At 36.8% G+C, this 24,859-nt stretch overlaps 3 protein-coding genes across 3 annotated transcripts in view; 1 reads left to right on the plus strand and 2 right to left on the minus strand.

Moving 5' to 3' along the window:
• Positions 1 to 19,521, plus strand: part of LOC121740366 — a 68,759-nt gene extending 49,238 nt beyond the window's left edge. Inside the window, exons 4-6 of the mRNA XM_042133040.1 lie at positions 16,698 to 16,883; positions 17,478 to 17,637; positions 17,936 to 19,521. Of these exons, the coding sequence (XP_041988974.1) occupies positions 16,698 to 16,883; positions 17,478 to 17,637; positions 17,936 to 19,429 (1,840 nt within the window). The 3' untranslated portion in view covers positions 19,430 to 19,521. The remainder of the gene's footprint in view (positions 1 to 16,697; positions 16,884 to 17,477; positions 17,638 to 17,935) is intronic.
• LOC121740380 lies at positions 2,890 to 4,714 on the minus strand. Its single transcript, XM_042133063.1, has 2 exons — positions 4,520 to 4,714; positions 2,890 to 4,417 (listed from the first exon to the last, which is right to left on the minus strand). The coding sequence occupies exons 1-2, from the start codon at positions 4,556 to 4,558 to the stop codon at positions 3,080 to 3,082; spliced, it is 1,377 nt and encodes a 458-aa protein (XP_041988997.1). The 5' UTR covers positions 4,559 to 4,714; the 3' UTR covers positions 2,890 to 3,079.
• On the minus strand, positions 5,927 to 8,422 carry LOC121740367. The gene is made up of 2 exons (XM_042133041.1): positions 8,170 to 8,422; positions 5,927 to 7,849 (listed from the first exon to the last, which is right to left on the minus strand). Exons 1-2 carry the CDS (start codon positions 8,299 to 8,301, stop codon positions 5,954 to 5,956), a joined length of 2,028 nt encoding a protein of 675 aa, XP_041988975.1. The 5' UTR covers positions 8,302 to 8,422; the 3' UTR covers positions 5,927 to 5,953.
• Positions 19,522 to 24,859: the final 5,338 nt, after the last annotated feature.

The following is a 24,859-nucleotide window of genomic DNA, read 5'->3' on the forward strand; positions in this document are numbered from 1 at the left end:
AATCAACATCAAGTTTGATAAATGATGGACAAGAAAACAAAAAATGATTTTGTGAACACATAGAACATGAAATGTTCTATGTGTTCACAAAATCATTTTTTGACATTCAAGTTCGCATTTTTGTCTTTCGGCGAGTACTTCATGTCCATTAATTAGTTCTAAAAAACTTCCGAACGATGTTAATTTAGCTTTTAGACTTCCACGTTTCTTAACACGTTGGTGGACAGTACAAGTTAAGAATTTCTTCCTAAATGACACTTCTTATTCTCATACATTGCCTATGGGCGTAGTGTCAATGCGGTTGTATGTACAATGTTGTTGAATGACAGAACGCCTATAGGCGCTTACGTCTATGAGCGTACTGTCATGTTGCATGTCATGAAAACTACGCATAGGGACTACACGCCTATAGCCGTAAAGTTGATTATACAGATAATAGTAATAAAACCAGTATTTTATATATAAATTTGTTTAATAATAATCACAAAATTAATCAGCCTCTTTTATAATTAACAAGTTGCTAATATAATCATCTTTTTATCTTGCCTGTATTGAAATTCAAATAAAACATTAAAACTCTTTTAGCTTTAGAATAATTGTTCATACCGTCGCCCTGACATAGTGTAGGTAAATATCGGATGATAATACATTGCTTTGGTTAAAGTAAAAAGGTTCCTTTGTTTAGGACATTTTATATGACCTTTCAGAAGGCTAAGTCCTAGAAATTTCAGCATTTCTTCATAATTGGTTTCACGAAAGACAGCTTTGCGGCTATATCTTGTATGTGGTTTGTTAGTTTGGCACAAAGATTTACCATAATTATTAGTACCGTAAAATGTTCCTACTTTGCTCCAATATTTGCTCCAAAAAAAGGGAATTATGAATATTATTTACACTATGAAATATGAAATATACTGAGATGTATTAATATAAAGAATAATATGCCATCTAACATATTTTTAAAGTTAAATCAGTGTAATGAAGTATTTCATAATATGTGACTGTGCCAGGGAAAAGGGACCACTTAAGCGGTATGGAGTTATTGATATCTTCTAAAACTAGATAAAATTACCTATCGAGTAAAAAAAGAATCATTTTCTTAGATGCAACCATTATTTTTTAATATTTTTTTAAACTTGTAGTAGGCAAAATGTACAAGTTGAGAAAAATGACTTTGAAGTTTAAGCTCGTGAAAAATACACTTCTACTAGGAAGTTATGGAATGATTGGTACCAAGTTAATCTACTATCATCAAAGATTGAAAAAAGATATCAATGGTCTCAATAACTGTAATGGTTTGAAAGGTTTACAAAGAAGAAACATGCAAGAGTGGAAAAAATGAAGTATCTTAATTACTGAATAATTTTAAGAAAATACGCTATACTCAATGGATTATTAATTATGGTTATATATTTGAAGTAGTAAAGGAACGGAAAAAATAAAAATACTATGTATCTTTTATGTTTTTTTAATCAAAAGTATTAAAATTATCATAAATTAGTTTTACACATTGTCATAACATAAAACAACTAAATTTTATGATTTTTTAAAGTAACATCACAAAATCAGCTAAAATATACATAAGCACAGAGATCCAAAGATAGTAATGATGCTATGTACTATGTTTTGTAGTAATTATCGTCTTTTAAAGTTTAGTGGTTTGATAGTGTTTTTCCTACGGAAATATAATTAGGGTACCACTTTGAGGACCTAGTAAAGTTTAGTGTCACAAGTAAAATAACTACTATTTAACATGATTAATATTACAGAAATCGTGTTATCACTATGTTAAATAGTAAAGTAAATGTATTTCGATAGTAAAATAAATGTTTTTCTGCGAATATTCGTTTGTAAGGAAATTATTCATTAATATTCTAAGTCAGGTACCACTTCACTAAACTTTACACTGGCTTACTTACAAAAAACTTTAAGTATATTTTGCTTACAAAAAAAACAGCTTGACAAACTAAAATAATTTAAGCAAAAAGAAATCATTTTTTTTTATTTCTTAAACTATTAACCAGATTCAGAGCGCTCATCAAGTTCCCTTTGTTTGCAAAAATAAACGTTATTTCTTTTTTGATTTCTGTGGCCCAGTTGGCCACAGTAGCCGCATTTGGGTGTTTTACGTCTTTGGCTTTCTATCGTGAGTACCGACGTCGATGGGGTTGCTGAGTCAGTACTTATGAGCGGCATTACCACGTCATGTAATGGATTTTCCGTAGCACTTGTTGTAATGGTTTTTATAGGTTCTGGACACAACACATCTTGAGCGTCAGGGGAAACATACTGACGAATTTTTTGGAACAAATATTGTTGTCGCTCATACGATAACCTTACAGGCGGTATTGTAGTCGGACTAGCATTTCGAGTGAAATCACAAGTTGGATTAAAAACTGCGATGTTTTTGATATCTTGGTCATCAAACCTTTTGGTACATTGCAGGACTCCAGGATCATTAATGGATGCTTTGTAGTGGTTGTAAGAAAGCAGCATGGGCACGCTTTGTGGGGATTTTTCTTTAAAGAAATCGGCCCAATTGTATGAATGCACATTCATTATTTCGCCAGTTTCATTACCGACAAGAACTGCCGTAACAGTGTCTGAATTATGGCAAGCTGAAACGGCGCACTCCAAAACATCTCGGGCTGTGTTTGAATTGGAAAGACGGAACTTTTTTTTAAATAGTCCGAAGTACAAGTCCGGGGCGAATTTAGTATGTCCAACGGGCAAAAAAGAAAGCTGAAATGATCGATGCTTCCCCGTAAATGTACGCCATAAAGCGTACTGCATCATGAAATTATTTTTATTCTGACCGCAACAATTGTCAGCATGACAAATGACGTCTGTTTCACCGAGCCCAAAATTTTTGAAAAAGTGGTCTATGAATGAGATACAGATAGTTCAACTCAGTTGTGCGCGCCGCCCTATGTGTGGGTAAACCTTGTACATATACAGTGACTTTGTGTGCGTGACAAGAGGTACAGTCGGGTACAAATACAAATAGAGTTATTTACGGGTTATATACGGGTTTTAAAAAAAAGAGTTATTTCGTAATTTAATGTTTATTTATTGAACATTATTCAGAATCGCTACTTGAAAAATCAAATGATGAATTTTCGGATTCGCTGCTCTCACCAAGGTTAATTATGAATTCTGACTCCATGTCAAAATTTCTATAGTATTCTTCTTCTTTCTTTTGTACATGTCGACAAGTATTACCCCACATCCCATCATCAATTTGACTTAAACGTTCATTTATGAGTTTCATTATTTCCGTCACATTTTGATCGACATTATGCGAAGCAATATAATTTTTTAAAATTCCCCACACATTTTCTATAGGGTTTAGTTCAGGATGATATGGTGGCAGTCGAAGAACTTTTATGCCATATGGCTGAAGTATGTCGTCAATCTTGTAACAGATATATTTTTCTTTATTTTTTTTAATCAAATCATACAGTTCGATTTTTTTCATATCTTGATTAAAAGCTATGTTTTTTTCTGTCAGCCATCTCACCATTTCTATTTTTTTGGAATTAGAATTTGGGGCTCTGTCATTTTGAACGTTATGGTATGAGGCATTGTCAAGCACAACCACAGAGTTAGGTGGAAGATTCGGTACTAGACGTTCTTTTAGCCACTTTTCATAGTTTTCTGCGTTCATGTTAGAGTGGTAATCACCAGAAACACTATTTGCTTTGTATGTCAATAGTGCGTTAGGTACGAAACCTTGTTCTGAACCAGCATGCACAATGATAATTCTTTGTCCTTTCGACAGGTTTCTCTTTAAAGGTGGTCCATCTTTGTTACCCCATCCTTTGTTTTGCACATGATTAGTTAAGATGTAGCTCTCATCTGTATATACGATACACCGATTTTCTTGACGGTATCTGAGTAAATTTTTTAGGTAGGAAAATCGTAGTTTTTGGATGTCATGCCGCTCTATAATAACACGTCTGTTATCCACAGTTTTTCGCCATTTGTATCCCAACTTTAACAAAGCTGTACGCAGAGTCGAAATACTTCCATCATAGTTAAGTTTATCTTGAAATATTCTTTTCAACTTTAGCAAGGTAGGTAACTCACGATGTTCTAAATGGTAATTTTGAATAGTGGAACGTATAACATCGACGTTAAAGTTGTCTAATTCTAACTTCTTTAAACGTTTTTTACGGTCTTTATGCGGAGATTTAAATTTAGAGTCAGATTCTTTTCCTTCAGCCAATATATTAGTAATTGTTCTCTCTGATACCCCCACTGCCATTGCTGTTCTTTTCCGTACGCTATTTAAATGTTCACTTAATTTCGATATTAAAATTGGACTTGCACTGCAAACTGGATCACTTACTAATTCCAATATATCTCTCGCATCTTTTTTCAGAAATTCGTATACCTTAGCAATGGTTCCTCGAGTCTAAAACAATAATACGTAAAAGTTAACAAGGACATATTTTTTAGTATATGGAATCATAATAAACATTAATTACATCCAAATTTAAAATAAAAAAATATTTACCTGACTCCTTAAACATTTTCTCCGTGTAGAACTAGACATTTTCGAAACGACTGTACCCGTAAGAAAAAGCGATAAGAACACGTGTTACTCGGACGACGACTGCCGCGTCACTGCCACACGAATGAAAGTTGTATATTTACAAGCCCACGCACATATAGGGCCGCGCGCACAACTGAGTTGTACTATCTGTAACGGTATTTGAACCTTTTCCAGTATTACAAGCTTCTGGAATTATATACAATACAAATTGTTTTACTGGCTCTGCAGCTATGCCAAACAAACCGATTTTATATCCCGCCAAAAAGTAAAGAGGCCCAACCTGCTGCGAGCTATGAGGTAAATGTACCTGTTGCGCAAAATCAAAGGAGTAATGCATTGTTCCTGGCGATGAACATGGCTGGTTTTCCCCAAGTTTCCGGTTTCCAAATACACCTGTTGATCTGTCAATTAATTGTTTGTAATAAGCACGTTCAGTTTGAACTAACTCTAAATGTAGTGAGGATTTTTCTATCAAACTAAGCTTTTCGTGTTCGTCTAACGCTTGCATTTTGCCTAAAGCTGTAATATTTTGTTGACAGTTGGTACATAGATCCGTTCGAGGCTTTTGAATGACGATATTTGGAGCATACGTTTGCCATATTCTGTACCAAGAGCGTAAGCTCACAGCATTTTTTTCCGACAAATTTGTCGCTTCTTGGTACTTATCATAAACGTATCGTTTATTCATTGAGCTAGGAAGAATATGTAAGTCGGGGTTGTGAAAACTTGGAATACGACCAGGCAAGACTAATGAATTTTGTTTCGAAAAAGACTTTATGAATTTTGCAGCATCAATTGTTTGTTGGGCATTACTGGTTCTATTTGTCGCAGAATTATGTGAAGAAGACACTGTTGCTAAATTTCCTGTAAGGACTTTGCTCTTAACATTTTTGTATCTTTTTTCCCCTAATGCATAAACAAACTGAAAAAATTTCTTACAAACAGCTATGCCTCGAAAGTAAAACGTTGTATGAGCTGCTTTTCTGATCTGTGATTTGTGTTTTTCTGTTTTAAGAGTATTGGGACCATGACGAGTTAAAGCATTTAGAGCACCCATAGTAAACAAAGGACAATGCTCACATATTATGGAAAATTAACCCAGGCCCGGCGCGAATGAAATATATCTGAAATAACTGGTTATAATGAGTAATTAATTACTGCATAGGGGGCATCACCGAAATATATTTTTTTAGGTGTCAAATTGCTATTCGAAGATCTGCAGGGGTCATATTACCCTTTTTAGTAAAAGGATATTGAATCGTTAAAATAGATGTTTAATAATGAATAACATATGGTCATCCTTAAATATTTTTCTACTTTGTGAAATTCCTCTTACATTAAAAGAAAAGAAAACACAGAAAGTTAGTTACATGGATCATTTTATTATTTTAAACATTATTCATTTTCTAAATCTAGAATTACATAATCCAATGTGTGTCCAGGATGAATAAAGTCATTTTGAAATCTGGCCCAGCTCAAGTAATATATAATACTCATCACATGAGCACAGCTGCCCAATGTCCTCTTTCCGTGAATACATGTACAATAGTGTTCTAAAATAGCGTATCTACTATTTTCATTTTTATACAATATATATGTGTAGTAAATTCTACTTCTAACGTGCCTAGATTGAATTCGGCATCTTATCAATGCTCCTTCTTCACCATTCAATGTCATAAGTACTGGATCTCTGTAAGCTTCAATTTCATAAACACCTGTTCGTTTTATGTGCTCACTGCAATAGGAACGTGCTATTTTGCAATGATATGTTCCCACGGCAAACAATATTAGTTCTTCTTGTGTCAGTCTGGGGAAATCTTCGAATGTCTGGTCATTAACTTCCAAGCGCACAAAGGTTGCTCGTTGGCGATTTAAGTTGCGCTCAACAACATAGTCAGCCAAAAGATTGGGCCTATTCATGTTCCTGTTTATGGTTTCTATAAACTGTTCTGTATATTGGCTATCTTCGTAGGGCTGTTGAAACGCGTTTATTAGTGCTGCAGCTATTCTGTAATCCATCATTACGGTAGGTAAAGCTGTATTAAATACCCGGTATCTAAACATTTTGAAGTCACGCTTGAACCTTCCATTTATTGTTTCAACAACCCATCTACACAAGGTCACCAATCTAGATTTATTGGCTTCTTCACATGTTAATTGTGTTTCACCGCGCCTTTTCGTTGGGGGCATATGGACTGTATAGCCGCACGACTCAAGCAGAGGAATAACATCCCGGAAACCTCTATCAACAATGAACGTATCACCTTGTTCAAGATAATAATTAATTGGTGCCTCCTCAGGTGGGCCATCAGGATTTTCCAAAATGTGCCGCATGATTACAGCATCTGAGGCAGTGGCTGCGTATGGACCTGCGACATCTAAAATATGTCCATCACCGCAGACCAACATAAAAGGCTTGATTAGATTTGTGTATTTATGAAGACTGTAGCATTCTCTTTGGAAGAAGAAGTTAGAGCTTTTTTGTATGAAAATGTAACCTCCGTCACATATTATTAATGCTTTTGTCCAAAGGTCATCCCCAAAGATGTAGTTGGGAAGAATTCGGTTTCTTTCGACTATTTCTGATCTGCTAATGTGATCTAGCCCTAAATGTAATGGAACAAAATCATTGTTAAGGCACTGTCTCGCCAATTTAATTTTTCTGTCTATACTTTGTCTTGATTTATTAAAAAGCGTTGCCAGTCGTATACTGGGTTCACCCGTTCTTATTTTAGCTAAATATATACCTAGATCCTCTCGAGCAGAAAAAGATCTGCGGGACAAAGTCGGTAATTGATCAAATAAGCTATTGAACTCTTCATGGTTCAAGCCAGTCCAAAAATGTAAATCTTCTGCTGTTATTTCATCCAAATTGTTAAAATTCAATTTGCATCTGTTTTCTAGTGCTAATGTATACATACGTACAATGTCTCCGAAACTTCCACTATTAAAATCAGTTTGAGCATGAGACACACTCTGAGACATGTCTTCCAATGCAGTATTTCGAAGATGATTTTCGCAAATCCTCGCAAGTGGGGGTATGTACAGGTGGTAATAACTGAGCAAAAATACCTTAATTGAATTAGGCATTTGCCGGAGTTGCACATTATTACAACTCTCCATCATACAGCGACGGGAAGTGTTTGCCGCTCTAGTGAAACCCGGAACTTGGATTGCTGCACGACTCGGTGACACTTGACGTATAGGTGGAGTACGTGGTCGCTGATGTAAGGATTGCTCAATTCTATGCCAACAAGGATGGCATATCGACCTCGTTCCATCAAATGCAAGCTGAAACAAACAAACATTTCGTTACTTAACTACTTTCACTAACAATAAACTCCGGTCTCCGGTTAATACGGTCACGAAATCTTAGGTTATAGAATGTGAAGACAGTGCCTCAGCTACATGCACATTTACATAAGTATTATAATACTGGTTATCTAGAAGAAAGCCGTCGAAAGGCTGCCTTAGCCCACACTAACGTAATGTAATAATGTTGCTGTATTTTGTTACTTGTTTAATGTCTGTATTTAAGTAATAGCGTATATCTATCTATCATATATACAGTTTTGCTTATATCTATCATACTATACATAAGATTGACTTACCTCCTGTAGCGGTTGCAAGTTCTGGAAAATGCGCTCAACGAAATCTCTCCGGGAATCAAAAAAATGATGCGTAAGAACGTGTCTCCGAACACCACGGTATAATGATCGATCACACGTAACACATCTAGCCATCTTTAAACAATAACCAATCGCAATGCTTGTCGTAGTCAAAAATCGTGCCAAAGTCGTAGTTAACAGAATGAAGTATAAACCAAAGCCGGTTTGACGATACAAAAAACGCACAGATCTAACGAAGTACAACGGAAGACTGCGCATCATAAGTATCCTGTATCACTCACATAATAAACGTGAGCGAGACGTAAAATGGTCTCATACGGGCGGCGGCGGCTACCTGAAGTACGAGAATACATGAACCTATAAGAGTGAGTGAAATAGCAGATGACTTGCATACGGGCGGCGGCGACTACCTGATAAAGTACGAGAATACCCGAACCTATAAGAGTGAGTGAAATAGCAGATGACTTGCTATTTCACTCACTCTTATAGGTACTTACCGCAAAGACCTCTAAAAACAGGCTTACCGTCATGTATTCTCGTACTTTATCAGGTAGCCGCCGCCGCCCGTATGAGACTATTGTACGGGACGAAGTTATTTGAATTAATATTAACTTTTCTAACTGGATAATTAGTATGCTTAAACACCCTTTTCAATGATTTAATACCATTTTACTAGAAACCACTAATGTCACCCCTACCAGTTTCGAATAGCAATTTCACACTTTTAGAAAAATATTTCGAGGATTCAAACTATGCAGTATTTAATAACTCATTAATCGTTATAATTTGTGATACATTTCATTTCCGCCGAGCTTTGGGTTTTTTTTGAGCATTGTTATTTAAATGATTATGGCCTAGGTCACATTTGGTATTCATTTCCTGTGCTTCTAATCTGGACATTAGTATATCTTCACGAGGAAATTTTTCTTGGCATGACTTACCACAGCCGCAACTATCAATAAACTCTTGTTCTTCATGGATTTCCAATTGGGGCAGAAGATCGTCAGTATCAGTAAAAAAATTACGAGCGCCTTCCTCAGGTAAAACAAATTCAATGTCAGATTTTTCGCATCTTTCATTAACAGGACACTCATTTGTTTCTTCGTCAGAATCTTTTTGAATGAACCTTAAATACTCCTGCTCGAAATTCCTTAAATCTATGTCTGAGCATACACCATAATCACATTCCGATTTTTCATGACACGCGCCATCTAAAACAAAAATATAAAATTTTGTAAAACCGTACTTGCTTTATACAATGAAATTCTCGAAAATATTATTAGTTAATACCTGAGCGTGAGACATGACATACAAAAAAATTATATTAACTATTCATCATCGAACGATCTCTTCAAAAATAAATTTTTCATTACTCTTAATTTTAACTCGCGTTTCCTGGCCTCTTCTTCATTTACACTAATATTACTATCACTAACAACACGGTTAGAGGACACTTCAGCTTGAATTTTTTTAATATCATTGAATATTGTGGCCTCTTCTTCATTTACACCAATATTACTATCACTAACAACACGGTTAGAGGACACTTCAGCTTGAATTTTTTTAATATCATTGAATATTGTGGCATAAGCATTAATGCGGTGGTTTTCGGGCAAACGTTCTAGCTCATATAAAATTATTCTGGCTATATCTTCGTTTCGAGGATCTGAAATACTCAGATTGGGATAGTAATTTATGTGGGGTAAGTCCCGAGTACAATAAACAATTTCATTTTCAGAGCGCATGGCAGAAAATCTTATTTCAACTTCTCGTGTTTGGGTGGCTTTATTGGCTGTAACAAAAATAATAGTATAACTATACATATACGGATAGATAAAAGAACTACCTAATAAAAAAAACCGGCCAAGTGCGAGTCGGCCTCGCGCAAGGGTCCGTACTGTAGTTTAATTTTTTAATAGTTTTTCTCCATAACTCAGAAACTGTTTATCACATGATATCCAAAATAATTTTCGTTGAGAGTTTTTACCAAGGTCCACTTACGTGATTAATTACAAGTTTCTAGGTTTAGCGGTTTAGAAATGCAGGGGGGACACACATTTTACCACTTTGGAAGTGTCTCTCGCACAAAGTATTAGAAAAAAGACAGACAGACAGACAGACGTGACGAATCTATAAGGGTTCCGTTTTTTGCAATTTGGCAACGGAACCCTAAAAAAGGGCAAAGAGATATTGTGCAGTGTTGAACAGTTTAAACAAGGATTGCAATCCAAATTTAACATTAATTTAATACGGTAGGTACACACATCAGCATATCAGGTTAAACAGTTGCACTACACTATTACAATTGTATATACCTACATACTTATGACCGCAAAATCACACTCTTATCCATCTCGTAGGTAGCGCCAAAATTTCCGGGCCAGACATGTTTAGACTAGCTTCAGAAAAATCCAACTATGTAAATGTAACGGTGTAAATAAAATTGCGTACAATACTTACAGGGGTGATTCTACTTATGAAACTGAACATCGCTTCCTTGGGGAAAGTTGTTCAGTTTCATCAGCAGTATCACCCCTGTAAGTATTGTACGCAATTTTATTTACACCCTGTATAGTGCTAGTGGACAGTGAAATAGTTACCTACCTATACAAATAAATTATTTTCATGAATCCATCTAAGTAGGTATTAGTTTTTCTACACAGGCCGAGAACTTTTGATGCTACCTACGTACCTACATACATTTCGATTCGGTTTCTAGCTTACCTGTTCAGTTCGATGTCTGTGCAGAAGCGTCTTCTTGTGTTCTGCCATCACTTGTAAATAAAATTTGAGTTTCCTCTTCCATTTTGAATTGGGGTACGTATGTTTGTTAGTTTAGTTTGTTGGTCACAGAGGAAAAATTGTGAATTTTCAAGGCGGGCGGCGGCGCGCGGTGATGTTTAATGCCGGCTCTTGATATAGGCGAACGCGTTGGCCAACGCGTCTGCAGACGCGTTGGCCCAATGTGTAGAACGGGCGTTCGCGCGTTGGCCGTAGGTATTTAGACGTTGGCCGACGCATCTGCGAGCTTGCCGCGCGGGTCGGAAATGTCGGCAAAAGATCAAAGGACATTTGTCGCAAGCTTCGCGCTCCATCCACACATAGGCCGCGCGATCAGTTTGCCCGGAGTTATAATTATTATAATATGTAATAATTTTTGTATGTAATAATTTAATAAATAATAAGTAGGTAATAAAATAATTACTTATATTATTTTGATATTATAAAATATTATGTAAAAGTGAGTTTATTTCTTTGTTTGTTACGTTTTCTCGCCTTTTATTTATTTATTTCCAGAATACTCTTTAAAAACTTTTTCTTGTCCACATTTACAAAGTAATAAGCTGTGAATAAATAAACAGCTGCAGCTGTTAGCGACTAAACATCCATTTTGAATCCGTCCGCACATTGGCGCGATCCAAAGCATACTGAACGACCTTCCTATGTGTGGATTACTCACAAACGCCGTTGCAAGCGCACTGCCAACGCGTCTGCAGACGCGTTGGCCAACGCGTTCGCCTATATCAAGAGCCGGCATTAAAGACGTGTGCGTACGAGTGCGAGCCGGCGGCTTCTGTCTGTGTTGTGACTTGTGCCGCGAGCGCTGGCCGCGGGGGCTAACCCCCCTCCGCCGCCCGCCGCGCCGCGCCGCCCGTTTGTAGGTTATTCCCCGCGCGTCAATATCGAGCCAAATGAAAAATACTTCACTTGTCAAATATTACCTCAAAGTGGTACCCTTGGTACTAAACTTCGTGACCTATTATGATACTGAAATATTATGATTATATTTGTATTATTATATACATAATGTTATTTAAGGTATTAATAACCGATTAGTAAAAAAAACTCAATCTGCATAGTTTTCGACAAATTTTAGAAAATCGCTTATAACTCGATAACTAAAATCCTCAAAGTGGTCCCTTTTACTAGACACAGTCACATATATATAAAACTATGAATAAGGAGCAAAGTTACCCACGGTACTGGGTAACTTTGCTCCTGGGTATATTTCACAAGCAATGTCCATTGTAGAAGCTTTTTTGAGCAGAGTTATACTTTCCATAGACAAACTATGCTCCAGTGATATTACGCTTTACCTTTTCTGATAGTATCAATGGTCGAAAGATGGGAAAAAAATAAAATAAACCGTGTTTCTTCAAAAAATAATGTTAATTCTTAAATTTAATGACTAAATCAGTTTGTTTCATTGGTTTTTCATATTCTTAAATTATAATCTTAACTTCTAACTTTGGTTAAAAAAGCTGGAGAAAAATCAGTCGAAAATAACTAGGGAATGAAATAACAAGATAAACTTCTCATAAATCAAAACCTACATAAACAACAAATATTTATGAAAATGAAAAATTCTTAAACTTGACACATTTAACTAAAAATCCCAAGTAGTCAGTTCAGGAACGGAATATATTTCGCGGCGGGTACTAATTTTTTTAGGGACATCAATACATCCCAATATATCCTGCCAATCGTATTGCATTTCATCGACGGGTTTAGGCCACGTCCACGATTTTAGCGACTTCTTCATTGAAGAGATATATGGCCCTTCTTTAGTTATTTTTGTTATTTTACCAGGAAACATTTCCCCTTCATATTTGAAAACTACATATTTCCCAACCACCTTCACAATTGGTTTGAAAATGCAATTTTTATTGACAGTTTCGGCTGCTATATCAGTATTAGTTTCAAGATTTTCTAAATCTCCAAGAGAACAAAGATCGGAAGAATCATGAACTGACATGTTGACACTTTCTGCGTAAGAGGTTTCGCTACTGGCTCTACGGCGACATAGTTGCTTTGAAGTTGATGGCTGAGCCAACTCTTCATTTTCTTTGTTATCCAAAAGCGTGCTTAACTCTTCAGTTACACTTTTTCCAGGAGTGATGTTTAATTTCCTGCGACGTCCTTTTGTAGTTCCATTTGTCGTCCATTCTAACCTCTTAGCTTCAAGACTCTGTAGAAAAGAGTCTTGCAAAGCAGTCTTATCAACATTTGTAGGCAACCTTTATAATAATGGATTAGCATCAAGCGGATAAATTCCACATTTTCGAAAACCTGAAACGAGGTTTACCTCCCGCGTCGGGTCTAAAATATCGGTGAGTCGGTTTAACAGAACTGGGAAACTGCTTTTCTGGAGTACTTGCTCTCGACTACCTTTTACACTTGCCTTCCACTCGGTCAGGATTTTTCGCCATGCTACCTTCATTGGGTGGAAAAAAGCCACATCCAATGGCTGCGTTAGGTGAGTGCTGTTAGGTGGCAAACAAACAAATCTAATATTATTTTTGTCACAGGCATTTAGGACGTCTACGGAAATGTGAGATGATAAATTATCTCCGATAATAACTTTCGCGCCCTCTTGTTTCTTCAAAATTGGCAAAATTTGTGTAAAAAACCAATCGTTAAATATATTCATATCAAACCACCCTGATGGGCTATTATTATATCTAGTATCTTTTGGCCCTTGTTCCGTCCATGTACTCCATAGTTGTCTGGATTTGTATACGACATACGGCGGTAGCATTTCTCCCTTAGCACTACCACAAAACATGACAGACGTTGAGCTTTTGGAGGTATTACTTATAAGTTCGGGGTATTTTGCGCCTCGCTTCGTTATTACTTTTTTTTGACCAGGGTCATCGGATAAATTAGTCTCATCGAAATTCCATATATTTTCGGGCGGTATGTCTCTGACCACCTCTTTCAAGTTTTCTATGTATGCGGTGATGGTTTCCTTGTCAATGGCTGCTCTGCTGCGTTTAATGTTGGTCGCAAATCGTTGTGATAAACATGGATGTCTTTTTAGAAAACTCGATACCCACTCAGTACCTGGACAATTATCTTTAAATTTTGAAACTCTCCGACCAATTTTCTCCAAATATGTTCTAATAACAATGCGAAGATCAAACACTGTGAGAGGAAAGCCGTACTCGCTCAATCTTAAAATGCAGTCGACAAACAAGGCTTCTTCTTCACTTGAAAATGTTGTTGGAGCGCCTGGAGGTCTAGATGGCATTTTAGATCGTTGGAGTCTTAGCTGATTAATAATGGTTCTGCGTGGGATGCCATACTTTTCACTGGCTTTTCTTTGCGTTAATTCTTTATTTTCTATGGAAGCCAAACATTGTCTTAGAGTTTCGGAGCTGTAATTTTAGTTAGTTTCTCGACCCTACACGTTTTTTATAATTTCTTGGCATCTTTTCTGAAACAAAATAATATCCACTAATGTGTTAATATCCACTTACAGTGAATAAAAAAAAATTACTAGAGCGGTTTATGTTTGGGTTTACTTTGCTCCAGGCGCAAAGTTACCCCATCGTACCAAAGAAAATATGAGCGCACCAAATATATGAGGTTAGATTATGACTAACTCAGCAATCCAATGAAATATTTACGTATTCGTTTACCTGATTATATACATAATAACATTAAAACATAATTACCTTAATGCACTATGCAGATTTCAAGATGGAAGTAGCTTTTTCAAATACAAAAAAAATCAAACTTTTAAGGTCTCGCACTACAGCTGCACCTGACTTACGAAAAAAATGGCGGATGAAAAATTTGACAGTTCAGTGTTGCTACTTATAAGTAAGATGTTTTGGGTGCGTTCACAGTTAAATGAAATGTTGCACCGATTTGGACATATTAAGCGATAAAACATTTTAAAGAATTGGAGCATAATAAAACCCTATAGGAGCAAAGTAGGAACATTTTACGGTACATATTACCAGATATTCAACGAAATTCCGTGGAAAAACTAGATGAAAAAAGTCCATAACATTTTCTATTTTATCAATGTTTACTTGAATACCAGAAGCAGCGTTATCAAAATTAAAATCAGGTATATCGGTCACCGTGTCAGACCAACCTTCTACTACTGAAGGTATCTCAGCAGATGTCCTGGGAGCATGACTGATTGGGCTAGTAAGCTGATCAGAAATATCTGGTGAATTGGGGCGATCATCTTGATTTATAAGCCGATCGTTTGACGATAAAGGAATGCCAGATGACGTCGCCTCCGAAACATGAAGGTTTTGGGTAACTGAAATATTCTCATTCCGTCGTTCGTCCTCGGAAGGGCAAAATGTTTTTTCACTATCATCCGAATCACTAGACGAAAAAGACTCACCAGATGAGTCACTAGCGTGTTTTTGTGGGCGGCGTCCAGCAGCATCGTCAGAACTCAACGACTCGTCGCCTGAAGGATAGTAGTCCTTGTCGGACCCGTATTCCCCATCATCAGCATATGGATCTTCACTAGATTCCGGAGTTTCAACTTCATTGAACAATTCTAACAACCGTTTTTGTTCCCTTTCGTACGGATCTCCAGGCGCCATCTGTAGATAAATTCATTATTGTTTCAATACCAAAAAACTGCATTCAAAACAAGCAACTACTAATATTAGAAGCACAATTACCTTATACGTAAGTTACATGAATTGAATTTGAATGTTTCGATAAATAAAAACACAAAAATACGTTGATAACTTACCACTCGAACCGTTATTTGCGCGCGAAAGTATGAGGTGACACTAATCCTCCCGCCGACGCGCACTACGTGACTAAATGTATGAAAACACGACGCCCACGAGCGTACTGTGCGGGGAGAGGGGTACCGGAATTCTGTCAATGTGTGTGTAACTTGACATGTTGTAGAACTATGTACGATGACAGTAGGAAAGCCGCATTACTTTTGCGGTGACACTACAACATGTTCTTCCTTGTAAAAGTATTGAAAATCACACGCCCTCAGACGTACTGCCGTGACAACGAGTAATAACTATGACGTCTACAGGCGTTCTGTCGTATCATTATTTACTATCTGAACGTCCGTGGACGTTACTGTCCATCAATGTGTTAATTAAATCTTTAATTGAAGAAATCAAAGTTGAACAAAAACCAGTTTTAGCAGTTTTTAGAAGTTATGTTAACAGTGAAAACATAAATTTTAAATTAATTTATAAAACAATAAGATTTAGAATATCCTAGACTTCTTAGATTCCTAGAATATCCTAGATTTTTAACATGATCCTTCGAATTCGTGATTTTTAACATGAGTATCTCACAATAGTATTGAAGGTGAGTTAAAAACAAAATATGAGCGAGCGAACTGGGATTGAATGCATCGTCAGCATTAGCAACCGATCGCTCTTGTAGGGGGGCAGCTGCCCCCCCCCCCTGCCCGTATCTTGCTACGCCCATGGCTATTGCCATATTATTTTAGTGTGCAAAAAGAACCAAAATCAAAAAGATTGAAGCACAATAAACATCCTAACTTTTTTCAACTTTAATTTTTAAACGTAATATCTGTTTGATTGTTATCTACGTGTTTAGCTATCACGCATTCGATAGCTACCTTTTATTATGCTCATACGATATTTACATGAGAAGTATTGATCAAATTAGTATAAATTAGTAAAAGTTCATATGTTTCAATACTGGAACAAAGCCTTCCTTCTCCCGTAGTCCACAAAGACGATGTATTGTTTCAGCTTACACCGATGGACCCTGTTCCGTATGGTCTCATACCTTTTCATTCCGCCCGTTGTGACCACCATACACAGGACACGATGTCGGGGCACTATCGATATGCTGCTGGACTGTATGAGAGACTATATGACGCTGGCGCGGAGAGCCACAGCATGCTGTCGAGAGTATGCAGCATTACACGCAAAGTTGTAAGTTTTAGTCATAATCTTTTATTGACATTTTGATTACCATTTGTAACTAACAAAGGAAAAAAGAAATTGCTAGACATCTGGATACAGATTGGGTTTTAAACAAATAATTATGAATATTTTGGGTCTACTTACCCCTGAAGTAGAAGGCCACGGACTACTTCCTCCTTGGCTTCGTTTCCGTCATCTTAAGCTCTGGTTTTCTCCAAAAGTGGTGCCGTTACGCAGCGGCCACATGGACAACGTTCTAGTGACGCCATTCACCGCTGTATTGCGGCCGCTGCATGACGGCATCGCTCTTAGAGGAAACCAGAGATTAAGGCTTTAAGTCTTTGTGGCAGTAAAAACTGACTGTCTTAAGAGTCCAACACTGGTAGACGAGATCCATTAATTTTCATCCCTTAATTGATTGATCCGAGTACGTGTCCTAATGGATTTGATCGGTTGTGTAGTATTAATTTTTTATTCATCATTTCGCTTGTGCCAAATAGTTCTAATTTATTTTTGGGTTCCTTTGATTTTGATTTGCCTGTTATGTAAAACTTGTTGCTAGAATTGTATGAATTTCTTAGAAAACGGCATCTTTTTGCACAGAGCGTCGGTTGTATCAGCCGTAGAATCAACTCAAGCTCTGCTCAGCCGGCAACAGAGTGAACTCCTGCTGCTGATGTCGAGAGCCACGTCAACACTTTTGGGAAACGTGCCATGGCTCCAAGGGGATGTTGTGTGCGAATGGGAAAGCGACAATCTCATGGTGAGTTAATAATTTAGAACATAATATTCAATAGTCATTGCTTTCGAAATGAAAACGCATATTTCAATGTGTGGAGGAACGATTGGTGTATGATTTCTAGAGTAATCTCCGATAATGTGAATAAATTTAAAATTATCGATGCTTCGATACAACTCTTTTCGTTTACGTTACCGCGCCTACTATCGTGGCAACCATACATATTACTAGCACCACCCAAACCGATAAAAATTATTCTTGATTAATTATTGGTGTGAAGTTTTTTTTATTTCTTTTGTAAATATAGTTAATTTTATTGCAGAAAATTCACCACGCGTTTCTTGTAGTCCAGTCTTCGCTATTAAAGTATATCGCTTTGGCTCATATACCAAATAGTAAAGCCAAAAATATATACAAAAATCATAATGAACGAATATATTGGCTTCATAATGTACTAATAGTTCACCTTATTCAAGAATTCAAAGAAAATTATGAATCTCTGGAGCGTATGTACAGATTATTAAAGAATTACGGTACTAAAGATGGCGAAATTTCACAAAAGAAACCAGGACATGCTATAAATACCACATGGTTATATTCCGATGTGCATACAGGAGTTGCTAGGTCGTGTCTGGAATTACGAATAGCTCTGGACAAATGCAATAACCTTGACTTATTTCTAGACTCTTGTGCCATAAACAAACAAGATTTAGATTTAAATGTGTTAGATAAAGATATAGACGACATTATAGACGACGTTACTAAATGCTTATCTACCATTCAGAGTTCGCAAATAAGACTCAAGAAAATGAAAAATAAATATACTATTAATGAGGAAACCAATAAAGTGGAAGAGGAGAATATAGAGACTAACATTTTAAAAATAGAGGACAAAGAACCAGAAATAAAAGACGAAGTATTTTACTTTATCAAAACTGATGATGACTTAGTAACGCTTCCAGCCGGCGATATTACCACAGGGCCCGGAAAAAAGGAAAAAGAAGCTACCAAAATTGTTTTAAAAGAATTACAAAGAAAGTTAGTGAAACGAGAAGATATGATGAGAGAAAGAGAAAGGCAGGCACTATACAAAACGATGCCTCATTTGCAAAACTTTCCCGAGTTTCCTAGACAAATGAAATACGAGGATTTCGTTGAGAGAAAAGGATATTTATCTAAAATACGTAAGGAGGAACACCCGAAAAACCTGAAACCCAAAATTAGACACAAACAGAAAAGAAATATGAAGTTTAAATTAAAAGTTTCGCTTTATGAGCAAGAAAGTGATATAATAGATGTGTATGAAGCGAATTCCAGATTAAATTTTAAAAGTAAACTTTTAACTTTTAGGAAAGGAAAGAAAGAAATGGAGATTATAAAATGGCGCAAGAGTACGAAACAAAATAAAAATAACATTGTTAAGAGTGACCTGTCCGAGCTTAGCGATATTCCAGTAGAAGTCAACCACGCGGAAAATAAAAACGTTCACGAATCCAGAAATTATAGATTTACAAAAAAAGATTTAGAGTTATCGACATCATCGGATAGTGATTACGAGTACAATAGGATACAAATTCTGAAAGATGTAAGACGGCATAGAGCCGCTAGAAAGAAGAACTACCCCGCCAAAAGAGCGTCAATAGATAAGGAAGATGAGAGTCTCAAACCTATAGAGTATAGTTTTGGGACGGGTATGGCAATGGCGTCAGTATTACAAGTGAATAGTCTTGCGAAAATACCGAACCTGTGTCAGGAGGAGGTCTTTATTGGGGATGGCGAGGTTTCTAACGATAGTGGTAACGATGAAGACGCTTAGGTGACTAATCCAATTAGTTATTGTTAATAATCATGTATAATATCAGTTTAAAATATAACACAATGATTATTAAACGTGGATTGTTTCATACATTTTTTCTTTAATTCCTTTACCAGACATATTTTTTGTAGTCTAAACGCTAGGCTTATATAATACTAGCTGTCCCGGCAAACTCTGTTTTGCCATATAAAGTATTTCTCCGATATTATTTGATTGAAGTGACTAAATAAGTATGGCACCATGGCAACGTCCATCGTTATCCCGTCGCACTAACAATGGTCGCCGTCAGTCTTGAGTTGTAATAATTTACTTTTATTTATTCAAAAAATGCACTTAGCAATATAAAATGCAGCCAGTAGCCGATTCTCAGACCTACTGAATAATATGCAATATAAAATTTGGTAAAAATCAGTAAAGCCGTTTCGGAGGAGTACGGTACGACAATTTTATATACATATAAGATGATTGTGTTGTTTTGTGATTTACCTTCGTTGTTTTTTCGGTGTAGTTAGTGTCAATTGATTCCATTAGTAAGTTGAAATTATTTACTTAGAAATGCATAGACATGTACTTTTGATTCTTCGCCATAAAATTCAACAGTGGTTGTATTATACATATTACTATAATTATTGTATAATACATTTATGTAAGGATTTAACATTGAACCTCGTTGGGTTCGGCTCAAATGAAATGCGTGTATGATTACGAACCAATATTGCAATGAATAGTTACTCTTATTGCTATTGCCATAGAGAACTTAATCGTCTGAAATCTCGCTGATCTAATTAACTAATGAAAGGGCAAACAAATATATTATCTATTGATGATTATATGCACTTGTATCTGTGACAGTTCATCGCGCGGAGAATGCACATCGGAATAATGTAAGTTGCAATTTTATCTTTATTTTTATAATCAACGAAAAATATAAATCGATTTTTTATTTAAAACAAAAATTAAAATCTAACACAATCAGAGATCATCTTGAGGTTTATGTACTTGCACTTAAATTATTAATTAAAATGGATATTCCATTAATACAAGATGTAACAAAACAAAGTGATAATGCTTTGGTGTGTATGTGTTCCTCATAATATAGAGTTCATTGTGAAAGTAGCAGCGCTGAAAGAGCAATTTTTCTATGGATTTGTATGGGCAAGCGCCCCGTCTTTAAGAGTTTTCCCATACCAAAGGTAAAAAAAGTTACTATTTCAGTGCTGTTACTTTCACAGCTAGCTCTAAATACACCCTAAATTAACATCACTTAGTTTTTTTACAACCTGTATGTTACGACCAACCAAAGACGCATTTTATGTGAGTTAAGGCTTCCCTACCCTACACTAAGTATAATATGGAGTTTTTTTTTTCAGTTTGGCGTGTGTCTTTTTGTTGGGCGTGAGTGCTCTACCCCAAATTTCTGAGGTAACGACAGATGAAGGTAAGCAATATAATTTATACTTTCATATTTTATGAAATGATGCTCTGAAGTTAAGGTTAAATTTTCTATGTTCAGTTTTTGGGAATTCGTTTCGATGCGCTTCGACTCTGCGCTAGTATAAATTGACCTTAAGTGTGAATACAATATAGAAAACTCTACAATGTCAAATCCACGGTTGTAGATTTTTTTCCTTATCCATCTAAGTATTCCAATGTAACAGACCAGCCGTAGTAGACGGGTGGCAAGTGGTTATCGTAAACGCTAACAAAATGTATGCGATATTTGATTTGTCTAGGGGGGATATTAGATTATCATATATATTGGATTCGAGATCATTGAGTCAATGATATTGGATAATGTAATATAGACATATGATTCATTTCTTCCTTGATCATAGATTTTTGACATTTGCTGAGAGATTGGATCCAATACGGTCATAGAAATAGGTGTTGCCAGTTATTTAATATAAAGAGTTTTTAATTTTTTGTTCGTTAATATGTTTCAAATAATGTAATGTAATTATTTTTCTAATTATATACTTGGATAATCTTGCTGAAATAACAAAAAACAAGCCATATTAAAAATGACGATGTCTTTTGAAAAATAGAATTTTCTGAGATCTAGTAACCCTGACGTCAATACCTGTCAGCGTTAACACATATGACGTAAAATAGGATCAATGAAATATGATAATGTAATAAGCAGATATGATCAAATGATCATATATATTGGATCCTATATATGATCATAGAAATGATCCAATATAAATGATAATGTAATACCCCCCTAGGCCCTCAGAGGGCCTAGACAAGCGGCAAGCGATTATCGTAAACGCTAACGCCAACGCCACAAAATGTATGGGATTTGACATTAGTATTCGCTAGCGAAGCGATGACTTATGTCAAATCGCATACATTTTGTTAGCGTTTCATAGGACAAAGCATTGTAATGTGTACAAAACAGGACTTAGCATTCTTTGAATATCATTCTTAGTGAAGTGTAATTTAAACGTCTGAATATAGTTTATTCTATACATTGTATAAACAAAAACACTTGTATGTTTAAGCATCGATTCCGCCGTTGTGTCGCACCGCGAAGGGCGCAGCGGGTGCCTGCGTGCCGCGAGAACGCTGCGACTTCGGACCTAACAATATCGACTTCACACTATACGCACCAAGAGCATATAAACGGTGAGTTTCGTGAAATATGCAGGGTGTGACCACGGCCGTAGCTATAAGGTATTGTGGGGTAACGCCTTACCTTGATATCACAGTGCCCTTAACCTAGGGTTAAGGGCACTGTGATAGTAACATAATTTACACGACCGCGCATAGTAACAGGGGTGCCAGGTCACCCCAGTTGTTATGAATAAATAAAAAATCTTTTGTTTCATGAAAACTAAAACTGTTTAATATAAAAACAAAATAAGGCAACACTTTTCTTTAGATCAATCTGTAACTACACGAAATAAATCTTGAAATTATTTAGTTTTTCTTAATAAAACACAATTAATACAAATTTTCAAGCGTTGTTCAGTTCACGCAGGTCTTTTGGATTTGGAACAAAAAATTATTTACTTTTTTGTCATTTTTTCGAGGACACATTGTACATCGAGCAAGCTTTGGTAATTTGGGGGGGGGGATATCGCTTTCTGGAACTTCGAATCGGAAACAATATCATCTTGGTCAGAATGCACGGAGATGTAATATTCATTTTCAGAAGGTTACTCGGCCTATAATGGCTCTCTTTCACTCTCATCATCTTCAGCAGTAGTCATTATGAACTGAAAATAATGCATAAATAAAATACGTGAACAAAAAAAATACCTACGTAAATAGTAACAGGGGTGTCGCATCACCCCACACATACCTGCAGAACGAAATTGACGCATGCTGCTCCCACCACGCAACGGCTACTGATGAATTACAGTAAAACAAAAGAATACACAAAATGCTACACCAAGATAGCCAATAATTTTCGAGAAATCGGCGCGTGATTGCTTGTGTGGGGTATTGGGGCACCCCTGTTACCATCCTAGGGTTAAAATACCAAAAACGAAGATGAATTTTTATTATTGTTTCTTGATAGTTTGAGATAAAATTATAGCACTATCCCATCGAGGAAATTGATTCGTAGACAGTTGACGGACCGACTTTGTGTTTCGGTTTATGTCAATTTAATGTTAGCACTTAGCTGTGATAGGTCGGATGGATTTGAGTTAACTTTCGTCCGCCATCAATTTTCCTGATATATAATAAAGCTCCCACACCGGTTTCGGTGACACACACATATACTATAAACGATTTGGAGGAGTAGTGGGGCGCGTCTTCGTTGATTGCGCGGACTATAATGATGGTGACGATAATAGAGTTCACTGCTGCGAATAACAAAAACTAAGGAAACGTAACTCCCACGTTTTAAATTTGGTTCCTTTCGAACTGTCATGTAACGTCAGCAATGATACCGCTCAAGCTGGCTCAGTATACATTTTTGACAAGTATGTTTTTGACGGAGTTACTTTTCCTTAGTTTTTATTATTCGTAGGATAATACTTTACGGTCTCTTATGTATACAGTTCACTGCGAAAGTCTCTCTTTCGACTCATTTTTTTTTTTAATGAAATAAGGGGGCAAACGAGCAAACGGGTCACCTGATGGAAAGCAACATCCGTCGCCCATGGACACTCGCAGCATCAGATGAGCTGCAAGTGCGTTGCCGGCATTTTAAGAGGGAATAGGGGAGGGTAGGGAAGGGAAGGGAATAGGGGAAGGTAGGGGAGGGAAGGGAATAGGGTGGGGGATTGGGCCTCCGGTAAACTCACTCGGCGATACACAGCGCAAGCGCTGTTTCACGCCGGTTTTCTGTGAAAACGTGGTATTTCTCCGGTCGAGCCGGCCCATTCGTGCCGAAGCATGGCTCTCCTACGTATAAAAATTTAACATCGTTTCGACAAACTGCTCGCGCAGGCGATATGCTTTGAGACTAGTTTTTATTTTCTTTAAATTTTTACACACGTACTATCAGAGAAGATGATTCCTTGGAAGATGCCGGACCCAAGTAATTTAGGTCCGTATTTTTGTTCAGTACTTAAGATACGACCTGGTCTCAAGACGCGGTTCGGGTCTGTGATTGGTCCAAATTTTGACAGCCAACCCATCTCAGAGCCTGAACCGTGTCTTGAGACCGAGATGCATCTTGAGTACTGACCAAAAATGGCCTAAGTCGCGTTAAGTCAAACCCATCACCGATCACAATTACAATGAATTGACTTAAGCTGACCAAATGACGCCATTTGGTCCGTCAACTGCCTAGGAATCAATTTCCTGGATGGTACATTTATTACATAAAGCTTTCATTATATTTTTAGGAGACATTTTATTATACGTCAGTTTTGAATTGCAGGCCCTGTTCGTCGAAAGAGGTGTGCTGTCCCACACAATATATTATAGTACAAGATACGACTGCGAATAGCCACAGCCTGCGAGAATGATAACCAACGATTGCACAGATAAGATAGTCCATTTGTATCTGTAATCTAATATACTTTACTTAGATACTTAGAAACGTCCGTTGAACTTTATGACATGATGACACCAACCGATGGCGATACAGTGCTCTCTGTGAGGGCGCTGTATTGCTAAGTACTCACATACGGTTTTGCTCGATAGTTTTACTCGAAATCGAGCAAGAACCACCGTGTGGACCGCAAAACTCACAGCTCGATGGCTCGCAACGAGCCAGTTTGAAGGCTCTAATCGAGCCGGCTTGACAAATTTTTGACACAGTTACTCTTCGTTAGTTTTTATTATTCGTAGCTAATTTCCTTCAAAATGGAGTAAAACTATCGAGCAACACTGAATGTGTGGACGAAAGCCCGAGCCGTGGTTTTTACTCTACGTGATTGCTCGATCGAGCAAAACCGTATGTGAGTACTTACACTATCGCCAATCTACTCAGTACTCGGTAGGTGTAAGGGGCCGTACAAGGAAACC

Source organism: Aricia agestis, chromosome 3, assembly GCF_905147365.1.
Source record: "Aricia agestis chromosome 3, ilAriAges1.1, whole genome shotgun sequence".
NCBI lineage: Eukaryota > Metazoa > Arthropoda > Insecta > Lepidoptera > Lycaenidae > Aricia > Aricia agestis.

Excerpts from the sequence above, each read along its gene's own strand:
- LOC121740367 (XM_042133041.1), bottom strand. The coding sequence starts at position 8,301 with ATGGCTAGATGTGTTACGTGTGATCGATCATTATACCGTGGTGTTCGG. Across the intron at positions 7,850-8,169 it reads ACTTGCAACCGCTACAGGAG|CTTGCATTTGATGGAACGAG; the intron begins GTAAGTCAATCT and ends TGTTTGTTTCAG.
- LOC121740380 (XM_042133063.1), bottom strand. The coding sequence starts at position 4,558 with ATGTCTAGTTCTACACGGAGAAAATGTTTAAGGAGTCAG. Across the intron at positions 4,418-4,519 it reads GAAAATGTTTAAGGAGTCAG|ACTCGAGGAACCATTGCTAA; the intron begins GTAAATATTTTT and ends TTATTGTTTTAG.